This window comes from Stegastes partitus, unplaced genomic scaffold (genome assembly GCF_000690725.1).
Source record: "Stegastes partitus isolate 25-593 unplaced genomic scaffold, Stegastes_partitus-1.0.2 Scaffold137, whole genome shotgun sequence".
Taxonomy (NCBI): Eukaryota; Metazoa; Chordata; class Actinopteri; family Pomacentridae; genus Stegastes; species Stegastes partitus.
In genome coordinates, this window is record NW_007577868.1 from 673756 (window position 1) to 690843 (window position 17088).

Genomic DNA, 17088 nt, shown 5'->3' on the forward strand with positions numbered 1-17088 from the left:
TTGATGCTTTGTGCAGAGAAACTATCAGCACAATTGAGGGTATAAGAAGTTAAAGTACTTATTGTGTGTGTTAAATTATCATCAAAATGATCAATGCAGCGTGCAGATTGTCTTCTTTTCTGATTTAGAGAGCAGATTAAAAATCTAATTTCTATTGTTGTGCTTAGAAAAGAGTTAAATTGAGCACAAAAAGTTCTGAGGCTCTTCTCAAACACTGAGTTAATCCACATCCAGGTGTGGACGATGATCAGATGGCAGGACCACAGCTGTAGCCAGACACATAAATGTCCAAAAGCTCCAGCTTATTGTCTAAGAAATCATTTCAGACAGCATGGAACAACGGACAATCAGACACTTTGGATTCACGTGTCCGGCAATCTGATCCCCCCAAAAAAGTCCATCAACTTCACTGAGCCCTTCAGGAAGAGTTGGACAAGCAGCACCAACGACCTCATCACCTGGATTAGTCACAGATGTGTGACTCGTTATTGACTAATGATTTCTGCTGTGTGACTCCACTCTCATCATCATTTCTAATATTCTGTGTTGTTTCATTAAGTCCATTCTGTTGTCGTGATGTTGTGTGTTTTATTGAATAAAGCATTACTTTTTGCCTTTATGTATTTGTTCAGCTTGGTTCATATGTATTCCAGTGGTGGATTACATTACTAATGAATTAAGCAGAGCTTCATTGTTGTAGCTCATCAAGGTGAATCTTATTTTAACTGTTTTATTCAATTTAATCTATTAGAATAAACATGTGAAAACGCTCTTTTCAAAATCTAAAGTCTGTAGAGAAGTGAAAAGTAAAAGAATATTTCCCTGGAAGTGGAGTTAATGGAAATATAGCTCATAAATCTAAATTGTAAATGTATATATTGTGCATAAAACTCATTTATTCATTCACTGATTTATTGTAGATGTCTACATACATACATACATACATATAAATATTTGTTCAAAACTCATACACCCCTGAATTAGCAATCTAAGCAGAATACTCCTTAGCATTAACATGACCTGGATCATGAGTAGCAGTCATGAAACCAGTTGACAAATCCCCTAACAATCATACCACTGATTACTGAATGAGTGCATTTGATTTAAAATAGCAACTTTGTTTTTTATAGCACATGTCAAATCAGTTCAGTCCAAATTAGACAAATAATGAAAACAAATTCCAAACATATGAACAAGACAGAATAGTTAACCATCAGTTAAGAGAAAGCCATATGGTAAAAGTGAGCCTTCTTAAAAGAGGAGGGTTCCTGCATGTTGGCAGCGCAGTCAGAGCTGCTGTTTGGTTTGCATCTGGGCCCTTCATCAGGTGAGTTGACCGCTTCACCTTTCCTATTTACAGCTATGATCAGACGATTGCAGCGCTTCCTGCACATATCTTAGCACAATATCGGCGAGACCTACCAAACCAAACCAAATAAATCCCCACAGCGATGAAGGGGCATTAGCAGCAGCCCGTCTTTTGCATGCACACAGCCCCCTTTCTGCAGAAATTCATTAGATTTCCCAACACAGCTGCACCAAGATGCCTACTGACGGACTACAAAGCATTAGAACCGATAACAATGTGTGGATTTAATGTCAAACAAATGCATGACAGGTACGAGAGCCGCTGCTGCCCAACCAACACAATATGTTTCTGTTCATTTTCCAGAGAAGAGCCGCACAGAGCATGCTAATAAAATGTATCACAACAACAACAACAACAACAACAGGCTTTTTCAATATCCTTCTCTGGAGGAAGACTCACTCCCCCTGCCATGGAAGACTCACCTTTGTGCTTCTGCTGTGATTGTTTGTAAATGATGGCAGCATTGATTTCAGCCTCACATGGGATTTTCTGAGTCCATGTAATTTGTTTGAAGGGAAGGAGGTAAAATGAGAGAATAACTGGTAATGGAGGTGGAAACAGGAGAGATAAAAGCCGCCCACACAGAGACGACTGTACTGCATACAGGCAGGCCTACTTTAAAGCATGAGTAAAAGCATGGAGATATACAAAACAAGTCCCTTTTTTCCCCTGTAACAGCATCAGAGGATTTCCTGGAAATGCTCTTTTTTCAATGGATTTAGGATGAGCGAAGCAATACTACAGTAGCTGGTGTGACAAAACCCCTGATGGTACATAATATGAGGCGATGCTGAACTCAAATAAAGAGAATTAAATAATGAAAGGAGCAATTCTCATGAGTAACTTTTTAGTATAGATAAAGCCAATAGGTTAAAATCATGATTATGTTAATGAAATTAGAGAAAGCCTGGTTAGTGGTGTGTGGATGTACTGCCATCTGTTGACTGAAATCACACGTCGCATTTTAGGTTGCAGCTTTGAGAGTTGGACTCGACAAGAGGATTAGTTCTAATCCTTTAAACACTGCAAAAATATCAAATTTTGAATAAAAATCTAGGGGTCTACAGCTGTGATTGGGGAAAATATCTGTTGGTAAAGATGCATTTTTTCAAAAAATTGAGTTTTTTTGACCTCAGCTTCAGATAAAACTGTTTATGCATTGATTCTTGTCGCACATTTTGCTCGTGTCGCCTGTATGTTCTGTATTTTGCTATTTCCCTAACAGAAATCACACAGTTTTACATTTAATTCAACATCTTGTGTGAAAAACACATTGAATTCTTCAATAACTGTTTCAAATTTGTGTAGAAAAGCACGATCATCAGTCATTAATAATTTCCAAAAATAAAAAAAATCAAATTATAATCATTAGTACATACTATAGATATTTGTCTGACACCAGAAATGGACTTGAATGCTGTATTTTTTTTCCAATGAAAATATGACTAACATGGAATCAACAAGGCAGAACAGAATTTCACAAGAACATGTTGTTTTTTTGTTGTATTCTGTTTAATGGTTTTGCAGCCTGACATAAAATAAATTAGCATACAGATACATGTGATATACATTAGCTTCTACCCAACTCCGGCCTCACAGTTCATTCAAATGCAACCTTTCGCTATCAAAAAAAAAAAAAATCCTCATTGGTCTCAGGGAAAATTGTCAAAGTGACTTTCCTTGCTGAACAGACTATAAATATTCAGGATTATGATGTAAGTGTAAATTATTCAGAAGTTGCAGCACCCTTGAAGAAATTTTAACCAAATATGTTTTGGGAAAAGTATATAACCTTTAATAATGTATGACAGTGTCCCTATGATTGTAGAAAATAACCCTGTTTACAGGAAAAGGAGATGGATTTTGGCATTATCTTGATAAGCATAAATTACTTCTTTGCTCGTTTCAAACAAACTGCATCGCTTAATACAGTCTTTACATACGTATTCATTGTTTGGACCATCTGAGAGCGACAGCTAGTGTTTGCTACAAATAACACTTTTTCATTCCAGCTTCAGAGTGAAAATTGTTGGGAAATAAAAGACAGAAGTAGTACAGGACATATTGCGTTGGAGTGTTTGACAAACGTAACTCAAAAAAGACTTTGAAGTGTATTTACTTCCATCTGAGGAGTGCGTGGAGAGAAATAAGTGCAGTATATCATCCAGCAATCATCATCTGTCTTCACGTATTTTGGGTTAAGTTAAACATCTGATTCGTCACCGACATTTTGGATCTACTCAAATATGACTTTTTGCCGCACGCGTCCTGCTGTTCTTCTGCTGCAGTAAGTGATCTATAAAAAGTTTCTATTTCATATTCGAGAAACAACAACTTCCATTGTGGTGTTACATCAGAACAAACGCACGAAAGATGCATGATGTGGGGATCTTAACCTGTGACTATCAGTGTGAAGACCGTTTGATGACGAAGACTGGATCTTCTAATGGGTCCATGTATTTGCTTCCCAGAGTCTATTATGTACACGTCACTTGTGGCGGATTTAAACTCCCAATCCCACAATGCACAGCGCCAGCAGCACCAATGACACGAGGCTGAGGGTGGGTGTGGTCATCGATGCTTTACCTGAGGAGGAAAGAAACAGCATGAGACGAGTGGATAAAAGGGAGAAAACTCTTAACAGTAATCGATAATTTGCTTCAGTCTCACCCTGAATCCTGATCTTCCTGACTGGGCCATCCCCTCCTTCATAACGGCCGCGCACCATCAGCTCATAGTCTCCAAGCTGAGGCATGGGGAAGTCCATGAAGTGCCAACCGGTGATGTAGACCTTCCCATAGATGTAGCCCGTCTTCCTGAACATGACCTAGGAGAAGAAGCATGGATGATCTTTAATCATCCTGTTGGTAAACCTTCGAAACAGGCTAATTGTGGCTTCTCAAAGCTTGCATGTACCTTGTAGTACAGGGGGAACGAAATATTGCCGAAAATGTCGTACGGGATGTGATCCCACCACACATACAACCACTTTCCTGTCCAGCTGATGTAGCGCCACATCCTGGGTGGATCTGGTGGTGCTGTAAAGAAATCATTTATTAAGCCCACAGGTATGCTTATCTCATTGTACAGGTCGGTGTTTGTTTGATCGTGATCGTCCGTCTTACGTGCTCTCTTTGTGAACATCTCACAGTGTTCACCCGGAGGTCCGAGGCCTGCTCCGTTGAAGGCACGGACCTCGATGAGGTAGTGTGAGTCTGGCAGCATGTTCTCCAGCCTGGTCTGGTTGACCGTACCTGGAACGAAGATACGATTGGCTCCCGGCTCTGGATCATCATACTTTCTCCAGTATTTGACCTGGTGAGCAAGAAACAAGAGTTTGGAAATTGTGCATTTTGTCAGTTTGTTGACCTTGTGGTGTGGGAATCAGTGGATAATGAGATCAACTAACGCCGGCATCCAGGCCAGTGTATAGTTATGGTGTGGTATCAAGACTTCTTGCTTTGTTTTTTTACAAGAAAAGTGAAAATGGAAAGCAGGTGTATTGTTGGTGTGAGGCTTATCAGTGGGTGTTCTACCACCATCCTGTTGGTGTAGCGCCGTCTACTGGCACAGTCCCTTCAGTCACTCTTTAGGCACCTGATAGCGTGAAATTTGACCTTTTGTTGACAAGCATTTCCAGCCAATTTGCACACATTTACAGGATTATTTATCGTGCTGTACCTCCCATTGGCTTGTAAGGTGAATATATATTTCAGTGGTAATACATTTATTCCTTGCACATCAGATGTTGCCGACATAATCTGACAATTTAGTATCATTATTGTGTTTCAGCTTTTTTCTTGATGAGTTTTGTTAGTTATAGTTTTAACTGTGAAAGGCCAGGGACTGTCATAAACTTCTGTTTGATATGTGATTAGCTTAGTGTACATAGAAAAAGCAAAAGAGCGCAGTCTATCTCTGCTATTAAATACATGTCTTTCAGTCCACATTGAGTCTGTTCAGTTCTGTAGTTTGAGTACTCACAGAAGCGTTAAGTACAACACTATGTTCTACTCTTGCTGCTGTTTTCTTTGCTATTTATTCTGTTTTAGATGTCAACTTTTTTCCCTCTTAGACCACTAGAATTACCCAATGCTGTAAAGTCATTAGGGAATTTTTGTTCAATGACACCAAAAAACACTGCCTCCCTCAGCTTTAAAGCTACAGAACATGTAATAGTACGTGTTGGGTTTTTGAGTTGTTCTGTCATCGCTTCTGTACCTGGTATCCTTCAATGTACTGTTGCAGGCCTGTTCCAGTGTCGACCACCGGCAGCCACCACACCAGAGCTTCGGTGGAGGACACCGGCCGAGCATAGACGTCCGTCGGTGATTCTGTCGGTACTGAAGAAGACATTGGGCAAAGAAGAGAAACTGTTAGGGATGCCAGTAAGGTAATATCCAAACATTTGGACAGAGCTGTTCTCTTTGACACACTGATAGAAAAGTAAAACCAGGTCCTCACCATCTCGTGGATAGTAGATGACCTTGGTGAGGCTGTAGGGTCCGTCTCCTTTCAAATTAAAAGTCTTGATCTTCACCTGAAACTCTCGCACCTGGAAGTCCTCCTCGGTGGGAATGAAGTAGGAGTCTCTGTGGACGTATCGTCTCGTCTCGGGGTCCGAGATGGTTTCGTACCACCAGTCGTAGGCGTCGTGAGGCTTGAATGCAACGATGTAGCCAAACTTCTTGCCGTAGAAATACCACGGCTGCACCGGCTGAACAAATGGAAAGAGCTTCGCGTAAACTGAGGGCTGGGTGAAATAAACGCAGCTTGGGAATGCAAGATACAAATGGTGAAACCTACTGTCCACGTGATCACGATCTCGCCATTTCTGCCTCCAAAACCTGCCACATCAGTGGGAGAAACCACTGGAGCTAAAGGATGCAAAACAGTTTACCATTAGCTGATTTTAGTAGCGTCTATCATACAACACAAGGAAGAATATTAATCTGTTCTGTGTCCTTACCAGCATCCCAGGTTTTGATCTTGAGGGACGGGATACTGGCCTCTCCAGAACCATACTCATTGGTAGCAATGATCCTGAACTGATATTCCATCCAAGGGTATAAATCCGTCACCTCTGCCTTCTCCATAGTGCCATCAAGAAAAGTTGGAGCTGAAATACACGAAAGGCAACCGAGTCAAATCTCGCTAAAAATTTGATTACATTTGATGATGATGAAAACTTATTCCTAGCTACCGAGGAAAAGAAATAACAAAACATGTTCTTCTTTCACAAAGACAGCTTGCTCTGGCTTAACTTTAGAGTGAGGTGGCCCCCTGGTGGCAGTGACCAGTACTCACAGGTGCTGGCATTCCTCCAGTCATCCTCATACAGAGCCCAGTAGTGCCTGGTCTGAACGGTGTAGTAGAGAATGGGGCTGTTATGCTCTGATCCTTTAGACCACAGCAGCTTCACCCATGTGTCACCAATCTCTTCAATGCGGATCACACCTGGAGGCCCGGGGACACCTGGAGATTGGGTAGAGGAGCGGGCTCATGACATAAACTAATAATAACAACAGCTTTTAAAAAAAATATGAATATCAACCAAATTAAAGTGAAAAATGAAACTTGAAATCTATCGTCATCTGAGGTAAAGCATGTTGGGACTGACCTACAACTTTAAGGTCAGCGAAAGCAGTGTCACTGTCTACCACGGTCTGCGCCGTGCAGGTGTAGTGGCCTTCGTGCCAAATCTGGACGTTCTTTATTCTCAGGTCACCAACGCCGTCTTCGCTCTAAACCAACAGGAGGCAAAAAGAAAGTCATTTACAGATTGAGAAAATGTAGTTTATCTATATAGAATTATTCTTCATTCGATGACAAATTTCCAACTGTCTTTGGTAAGGCTGTTAAATGTGGCTGGCTACCCACCATAACACGTTCATAGTGTTGCCACTCGGCGTCAAAGTCAATGACTCTGAAGTCTATAGTCCAGATGAATGTGATGTCCAGCATGGGGTCAAATGAAGCAGCGCAACTCAGAATCACCTCTTCACCAACCAGAACCTCAGTGTCTTCAGGTGCAACTGTGAGGCTGGTAGCCTCTGGGTGAAAGGAACAAATAAAAATCGTGAAATCATCACACAAGTGCAAGGTTCTTTTACTGTTTGTATATCAGAACACGACTATCGTGGCCAAAATAAATCACAGTAATGATAGTACCATTGTACTTTTTTGAAAAAGGGGGTCAAAGTCATTCAGTCAGTCTTTGTTTGTTGTGATTTGTCCTTTTTTGGCAATTGAATTACACTCAAAATACAAGTGTAGGAACGGTTGAGGGGTCTGTAACCAGAACTGTACTGCATGTTGTTTCTATGTTGAAGGGTTTTCTGGGTGAACACACTGACCTGTGATGGTTAGAGTACCAGAGCTGCTGGCTTTTCCTCTGTCATTCTCAGCGGTGCAAGTGTAAAGGCCCTCGTCATTTATGGTGGCATTGAGGATCTCCAGACTCCCATCGAACATGATGGAAATGCTAGAAATGGACATAATGAAATAAGGTAGCTGAATGAAGAGGCAGAGCGGCACTGTGTTTGTCTATGTTCACTTTTGTTCTAAATAAGGGGATATAAATAGGGTGATCAAAGGACATGCTGCTGTAAAATGGGTTCCTGTTGTCATTTGTTCTTATTTCAGGATTAAACGAATCATACTGACCGTGAATTGTTGAAGAGGAGCTCTTTGCCCTTCGTCCAGGTGAAACGAGGTCTCGGAGCCGCTCTGGGTTTACACTCAATCACCACACGTCCATCTCTCGCTCCAAGAAGCTGCTTTTTCACGGGGTTAAACTCGAATGTTGGAGCGCATGCTGTAGAGCAGTCAAAGATAGAATTTGTGTTTAAGAACTGTTCTACAATATAATGTAGCTGTAAGGATCCTTTAAAGCGTTGTTAGACCCGATTCTTTCATTGGAAGCCCAGGAACAAACAGAGAAATCTTCTGTTTACAAATGTAGAATTTATTTAGGTCACAGGTAAAGTGAGGTAGCGCTGGAATTCAGAGGGACAGAGAGGAGTCCCATGTCCAGCTGAACTGAGTTTTTCCGGTTTCAGGTTACAGATATCTTCTTGGGCTGGGACATAGATAAGACTTGTACGCTACCGCGCTTAATTGGCCAGTTACCAATGACGTGGACAGGCATACCTCTTCCGCGCTCTGTCCACGTCCTTGAAATTTGGTCAGCAACACGTGTGGATGTTGTTGGTACGGCGTGTAGCTAAAGTAACAATCGTATCTGAAATCAAAGAGGAGTCTCCGCTGTCTCCCAATATGTGAACCAGCTCTCACCGGCCATGTTATCTTCAAGGACTGTGCTCAGTGAAAAATCCAAAACAGAGTCATAGGCTCACTGCAAAAATACAGATTCAGGATACATAATAGCTCGAAACATACTTAATTATAAAATGTCTCCTTTTTCACATGATTTTGTGGTTGTGGTAATACACTTTAGACAGAAGTCCCTGATGCATGGTATGCAGGAACATCCGCATAAGATTAACACAGTTATTGCTACAAGTAGTGAAATAAATCAAGCCACTTTTCAAAGGTTCTGCTTATCCAATCAGTGGGGGGACTATCAATCCCTGAATGATCTGCTCACTCTTCAGACATGATTGCAAGACCCAAAAGAGCCCGAGTTATGGAACCGTCCGGGGCCGTGTTGTTTGGGATGAACACGCAGCAATCTTGGGAAAACATAGCACACACACCTCCTCTGTCAGCGAGCAGGAAATCAAGGCCATTCTGTTTTGATAAGTCCTCAGGGAAGTACCAACCAATTGTTCATGTATTCCTGCAATTTCATCTCTAGTCATATTATAAACATTCTGTCCACATTTTGTTTATGGTTACCCACCCAAACAGGGATGTCTCAAACCCTGCAGTGACTTGATCAATCAATTTATTTTCATCAGGTACACCTCTGTGGACTCCAATTGCATCAGTCAGGGAATTCTGATATAAGTTAAATGAGCTACGTTTATATCTGTGTGGCCGTGTTGATGCCTGCACTAGTAAAATGGATGTGAGGTTTATTAAGAAGTTGTTGTAAGCCTTGAGTCCTATGTGCTGATAGTGTGAATGCAATGGAGTCAAGAAATGCTTTTACTCCATGTGTGGTGTGTACAATGGTCTGATTACTCATTGTGATGTGAGATGTTTTTTGAATGGCTTTTTCAATGGCTGCAACATGTCTTACAGACATAGGGTGTCCCATTTCCACATTGTCCAATCAATACCTTTCTGTACGTGCTATTCCTACTATCCCCCTTTTGAAACAGAACGGCATTCACAAAGCCGTTCTTTTCATCAACATCCAGGTGAAATGGTTCACGATAATTGGGGGTATGTAAATTGCACGCTGTGGACAGTGGTGTTGTAACATCTACAAATGCTTTTTCTGTCATGGCCGTCCATTGTAAGGGAGAGTTGTAATTTTTATGTCCAGCTCGTGTAGTTAAAGCTCTCAGAGATGCTACCAGGCCAGAGAAATCAGGTACAAAATTCTTACTGTAAGTGACCAGGCCCACAAATTGCATCATTGATTTTACAGTCATGGGTTTAAAGTGGTTCAAAATGTCAGTCTTTTGTGCAGTGGTCATATTCAGACCAGAGGAACAGACAACAAGCAGTATTTTGAGTGAAATTTATTATCAAAGACTTTTTGCATTTGAAAGAAATTTGCCAGTTATGTTTACTTGATTGTTTTTGATTTAAAAAAATAATTAAATTCTTGCTGGCAAGTAAATTTTACTTGACATTTTCCTGATTAAAAATTAGTAAGAATTTCAGTGTGGAAATTGTTACCGAGCTGTTTTCAAGTCAATGGCACTCCAATTTTTCTCAGTGTACAACCTAATTTGCATAGTGGATTTCCTCAGTTGAGTTCTTTCCAATTTCTGGTTTCATTTCCAGGGTTGTGGTCTTTGTCAGTCAGTGAGGTTCTTAAGTCAGTCCGAACCTTGGTCAGTGTTCTCTCTGTAGGGTCTTCAGTCAATGTACAGTGTGTCTTATGGATCCAGTTGCTCATCCAATCTTCTGTCAACCATACCTTTACCTAAAAAAAAACATTCTCAATCCCATAAAAACCTCTACAGCGTATTTGTGCTTTCAAATAGCCAGTAAATCTATGGAAGTGCAGTTTTCTGGGAAGGCTCACCGATGACTCGCAGCTCGGCGTTGGCGTATTTGATGCCCCAGTAGTTCTCAGCGATACACTGGTACATCCCTGAGTCATCAAAAGTGAGACTGGAAAACTTCAGCTCACCTTTCCCATACTAGAAAAATGACACAAATGTGCACTTGAATAGAATTTTAAAGAAGATCTACACATAAAAGTGAAAACAAGCTGATATTCTCAGGTAATAAAACTAGGTTGTTTCATTACCATATATCCATCCTTGTACCAGCGGATGAAAGGGAAGGGTTTCCCTGATGCCACACAGCGCATGGTGTGCTCTGAGCCGATGTCGATCTGAGTGTTGTTGATGGTTTCTGCCCACTCTGGAGCAGCTGAGAACACAAAAAGAGCATTATTGGATATAATTATGCAAAATGCAGACACATCTTTTGCCGGGTGCTCTCCATAATCTAACTTGGACTAAGTGCACACCATTAACTTCACTTACACTCCACATAGAGCCAGGCCTTGTGCCAGTCCTTTCCTTTAGTGTTGATGGCTTCACACTCGTATCCTCCCACGTCTTCATACTGCACATTGTACAGATGAAGCACGGCTCCAGATTCACTGATTTCGTGATTCGCAGGGAGATCTGTGGCATCCACCTTCCTCCACACGATATGAGGGATGGGGCTGAGCAGACGCAAAGGTAGCTGGTTGTTATGACAAACTCACAAATGCACAAATCAACATTATATACAGTCATGTGACAAAGTAGGTATACATACATATTGGACATATTTGGACAGGGAAACATTTGATCCTCGTTAAAGGTGACTTACTTAAAAACAAGGAAAATCTTCTGTCATTTATTAAACAACAATATCCATTAGTGTTATTTTTCTTGCTAGAATTGCACCATCTGGAGGTTTTGCTTCACTGTTCACCCTCTTCCTGCAAAGTCCCTTAATTTTTGAGGGTTTTCTTGTATGCCTATTGCAAATAATCATTCGAAATTAAATTCTGGACTTTGACTAAGCTGTTCCATAACCCTCCATTACTTCTTTTTGAGCCACTACTTGTGTGCTTAGGAGAATTATCTTTTCTAATCCATTTCTGGTTGAACTTTTTGACAGAGTGCTCACTCTTTGATATAATGCAGACATCCTAGTTAAATCAATGACTGCAAGCTGCCCTTCCCTGAGGCAGAAAAGCAACCCTGAACCATAACAAGCTTCACAAATGGTACGAGCTTCTTAACCTGAAAAGCCATTGTTGTCCTGCACCAATCATGTCAACTGTTACTGTGGCCAAAAGGTGTTTTCTTATATGTTTACTGTTCTTTCTGGATAGCAAAAGCTGACTTATGTATGGTTTTTATTTATTTAAATTATGAAAATGACTACAAAATGTAATTTTTTTGTAATTTTTCAAGTGCATCGCCTTTATCTCTCAGCATTGTTTCAAACAGGATTGAACGTTTGCTTATTTCCATGACTCTGACTGTGAGCAAACACTGACTAACCAATAAAAACTTACTTTCCGAGAGCAAAGCACTCCAAGGTAATATTAGAGGCCAGCATGGCGGTAGTGTCTGGAAACTTCACTCTAATGTCTGCTGGATACTTTCTCTCCTCACCTGAGGCAAAATAAAAATGCACCATAAGAAATAAGAAAGTTATAGCTTTTGTTTCTTGTTTAGCTGCAGCACACTGACTAACCATCATCAGGAGGCAAGGGGATGAGAGGGATGAACTTAGAGAAGACGCTCTTCCCTAAGACGGGACTAGACACGAAGCAGGAGTAGTTTCCTGCGTCCTGAGCTTCCACCTTGGAGATGTACAGGTTCCCCGTCTTCTGGGAGACAAAGCGCCGGTGGTCTGTGTGCAGGAAAACTGGGAACTCGTTGTAGATCCAGCGATAAGTTACCTCCTCTGGATAGGAAGAGACAGAAGGACAAGTTTGAACCCCAGCTTCAGACGAATGAATAAATGGCCCAAACTCATTTATGTAGCATAGTTTCTTCACTGGGGTTGTAACAGTTATTCATGGAACACTTGAAGACCTGTACATACGTGGCCAGGCTTTCGGAGGTGCACACAGCAGAACAGCTCCCTGTCCTTCTTTGACATACACGGGATCTCTCTCCTCATCAGGAAACTCACCGATAACTACGGAGAAGATGGAAGCGGACAAAGAAGAATGATGAATCATCGAAGCTACACAAAACCACGGAGGCTTCACTGCAAAACTGTTCATCAATACAGACCATCACCGGAAACTCAAAGGAATGAATCAGCTCTCGTCATTACGGACCTCAAAGTCAACAGAGTGGGTGTTTCCTCTTTCAACACAGAGCAGTTTGATATATGAGCTCATTTTATTTCCCCGCAGTTTGTCAAGAGTAGAAACATAAGAATGAAGACTGGCATAAACCTCAGCAGGGCTGCAGAGAGTCGCTGAGTTCAGGTGAATTATTAATACCTCAGATTCAAAGTACTAAAGTAGCCAATAAAATTGCGCGCCAGAACAATTTGTACACTTATAGATGTGCAGCACAAGGCTTCCGCATCAACATCCTGATGTTTTATGCACGTCAGTTTGACTTTAAAAAGCATCAGTAACGAGACATTTAACCCTAAGCAGTTTCTGGACGTTGTTGTTTTTTGCTCGTCACATTTGTCTCAATGTGGGCCCATTTTAGCTTCAATATAAAGTCCTGCACCTCTACAGAAACAGCACAACCATGGCTAGATATAGAGCGCACTTAAGAATGTCTTTTGTGCAAGAAACAATAATAAAAGACACTTGAATTTGTTTGATTAAAATTGATGATAAAAACTGGAATCAACATGGACAATATGTGTCCAAGTGCTTACTAATGCTGCCAGTGCTGTTGTAAAAAAAGGACTCTATGTATGATAGATACTTAGATTTTACATTTTTCCACAATTTCTTCAAAAAAATGTTTTTTATTTAGAAATGATTTTCAAACAACAGGACTGCACATTTCTGTAAATGTGCTAGAGTTAACCATAGGGTAATGTTTTATCTGTAGTCCCTGTCCAGATGTAAAAACAAATATTTGTCTCCTGTTTGCTCTGTGTAAACACAGACTGAAGTTCAGCCTAGGACAGCTAAAAATCAGTTATGGTTCATTTTACTAGTGGACGCATGCCACACTTGATTAGTTCAAAGGCCATCAGACAGTTGAATATCCAGCAATTCTCTACATTATTACAGTTCCTGGATCTGCTAAATGGTGTAAATTTGATAACTTTTAGGACAACAAGCCTTTCAAAGCTACTGGTGAGTTTTGGGGTTGAGACAGTTAAAGCACTGGTCGTTTCTAAATCAGGCAAAGAAACATACAAAGCTTTATACAAGAGAAGCAAATTGGACACCAGACATATAAAATGATGTCCTGCTAGCCAGCATTAGTTGGTTTTATGCTCACATCCAAACTTGACTCTGGCCTCTTTGCTGATGACGGTGCCGTAGATATTTTTGGCCACGCAGATGTACGTCCCAGCATGCTTCTTCTGTAAAGGGTTGGTGATAACCAGGTTCCCTCCCACCAGGCTGTAGTGCTCATCTGGCTGCTCCATCAGCTTGATTTCCCAGTTATCACGGCGCCACCTGGCAGCAAAACAAATACAGACTATGTGGATAAAATCTGACACAGCACAATGCCATATAATATCGCGGATCATTGTTTAGGGTTCTTCTTGTAATGGTGAGTGACCTGTATGAAGCTGGTGGGTTTGCACGTGCCCTGCAGTTCATGGAGATTCTCCCATCGGGTGAGTCTTCAGTGTAGACCACATCCACAGGCTCCTCTTCAAATATGGGGCCGTAACCAGTAGCATCCTCTGAGAAATTTAATAAAACAATTTACTCATCTTCAAATCACCTTGAATGTTGGTTTTCTTTTCGGACACCAATTCCAAGAACTCACCTCCAAAGATTCTGGGCTCACCAAACAAGACGGCCACTAGAAGAGCAGAAGCATTGTCACGTTAGCTATTGATGAGCACATGATCACCAGAAGCACTGTAAAACTGGTGCACTTTCAGGTTTCTATCTTACCTGTGAGGGAGACAGAGGAGGAAAGCACCAGCAGCAATAAAGCAGAAGAAGCCATGACCACGTGAACTGGGCGGATGGAAAGAGGGATGCAGAGAAGTCGATGGACAGGGTATGAACTGGAGAGGGCTGAGAGAGACAAAAAGAAACATGTGCAGGTTCAAATCATTTAGTTTAACATGTGTCCTTACAACCACCAGTTTAATTAACACGCTTATATAACTCCAAACATGCAAATCTGATGACTGTGCACGCTATCTGCACGACTTTCCAGAGCAGAAACAGAGCCAGTGCAGAACCAGCTAGAATCCTCCCTGTGCATATAAATGATTCAGGATGCGAGTGACTCAGCAGTACAATGCAGGCGTGTGAGCGGAGTGCGTCCACAAAGACACCTGCAGAAGCTCGACCGTGCACACTGAAATCCCAGCGGTGTCTATATGCACAGAACACACGGTAGCTCTGCAGCATCTAGACAGCTCCCGCTGTGCCGTCACACATGCTTACACATCACTTCTGCAGGATGAAACAGCGGCACAGCTGCAGCGTTTTAAGTTCCTCTGACAAACGGGAGCAACAGAAAAAAAAAAATCAGAGTGAGATGTAACCAGTTTTAGGAATATAAAAGTGAATTACAGTGTAATAACAGGTTGGGCTCGTAATAAGAGCCTGGCCAGAGTCAGAAGACACCGAATTCGTAAGGAGCCAAAGTGTTGAGCGACTGAATAACTGTTGAGTAGCAACTCATGTATTTTTTTTTTTACAGTGGATAACTAAAATATTCAGTTTGTACAAAAAGGAAAAACATAACAATAAAACAATGACCCAAATGATCAGAAATAAAATAAATAGTGTGCACACTTAAACCAAATAAAAGTGTCCATATAAATGTAGTGTGAATGTAGGTGTATGAGTGTGTGCATGGGTGTCTCCGTTGTTGTGAGTTTTCCTCAAAGTGGTTGGCTCGCCATCTGTCACGACCAGAATCTCGTCCTCATCTTTGGATTTTCTCGTCCCTCCACTAAGGTCATATAATTTACATTCTAGTCTCAGATGCATCATTAAAGGTTTAAATGTAAAATATCGCAATATTACATTAACCTCATATCAAATCTCAAATCTTCAGCTGTTCAGTTGTATAACATTCAGTTTTCAGTGGATCAAATATGAGAACTAAACATTCAAGTACTCACACACTTCTCAGTTCATATGAACAGTAACTCAGTAAAACTCATGGTAAGTAACATTCAAAATATCACATAATAACCACATCACAGTCATGTGCAAATACAATAGCTGTAAATACACATATCGAGTTTGTTTTAGAGGCATCAAAGAAGTGTGTTTAAGCTACTCTTTCACTATAGGCCTATTCATGAGAGAGAACTGCACCAAAAATTACCCTCTAGTTTGCTCCAAACATTTCATCATATCTGTCAAACAAATCATTCAGTGTTCACATAAATCACTATGTTTCGTCCTCTGCTTCCGTTGTATGCGGGGTCCCTCAGGGGTCCATTCTGGGACCAGTTCTATTTTCCCTATACATGCTGCCTCTGGGTCATTTGCTTAATACTATCAGTGGTGTTTCCTACCACTGCTATGCTGACGACACACGACTCTACTTTTCAGTAAGCCCAAATAACCTTAACAACATCTATAGCATTCATGACTGGATTGAATCAGTTACAAACTGGATGTCAAAAATTCTCTCTTGCTAAATTCAGACAAAACAGAGGTCCTTGTGATTGGCCCAGATCACTGTGCTAGGGAGGTCAGTATTGAACTTGGTCCACTATCTGCTACGCTTGTGTTGTATGTATACATGTATGTTTGTTTGAACTAATTTTATATTGCATCACATTAACTTTGTATTATATCTTATCAGAATTGTGTTTTTATCTTTTTGGATTATGTGAAAGCGATTTGTAACCCTGTGTTTTAAAAAGCGCTTTATAAATAAACCTATTATTATGATTATTATTATGATATTATTATTATTATTACCGACGTTACTTGTCTCCGTCGTTCAGTCCCTTGGCTCCGGACCTCCAGTAGATAAGTGCGCTGGCTGTGATTGGAGATTTTCCTCCCTTTTCTCTATGTTTGTCTGTGTTTCCAGCAATAGCTGTCTTCACTCCCGTGGCTGAGATGAGATAAGACCGTAAGGTCAACGCACCTGCACTTCACCTCCGAGCCGACAGGCTGAACGTGGTCTGCGTAAACTCTGATTGGCTGTTGAGGCAGGTACCCCACGTGAGTGAACTGGGAGGTGCATTCATATACAATCGGACATTTAACTCTTTAGCGATGTCAACATATAAAGAAAATAAATACTCTCTTCTTTTGTTACTGGTCTAATCTACAGAGAGGTCAGAGAGCAACATGGTTATTTAAAGCAGACTGGAGTGAGACGGAGAAAGGTGTACAATCCTAAACTGTTCCAGGGGAGCTCTCATGTTATGCTACGAAATATAAATGATGGACAAGGGAAATCTCCGCACAA

At 41.0% G+C, this 17088-nt stretch overlaps 1 protein-coding gene across 1 annotated transcript; it reads right to left on the minus strand.

Annotated features, from left to right (window-relative positions):
* Positions 1–2862: 2862 nt before the first annotated feature.
* cntn1b (contactin 1b) lies at positions 2863–14657 on the minus strand. The gene is given in 23 exon segments (XM_008278910.1): positions 2863–3955; positions 4040–4196; positions 4286–4407; positions 4495–4684; positions 5591–5712; positions 5834–6086; positions 6176–6246; positions 6339–6488; positions 6677–6844; positions 6990–7113; positions 7250–7422; positions 7726–7853; positions 8036–8186; positions 10536–10653; positions 10764–10888; positions 11005–11189; positions 12036–12125; positions 12214–12430; positions 12572–12667; positions 13954–14135; positions 14242–14368; positions 14455–14490; positions 14586–14657. Coding segments are annotated over 23 exon segments (3123 nt in total). The 5' UTR covers positions 14641–14657; the 3' UTR covers positions 2863–3872.
* Positions 14658–17088: the final 2431 nt, after the last annotated feature.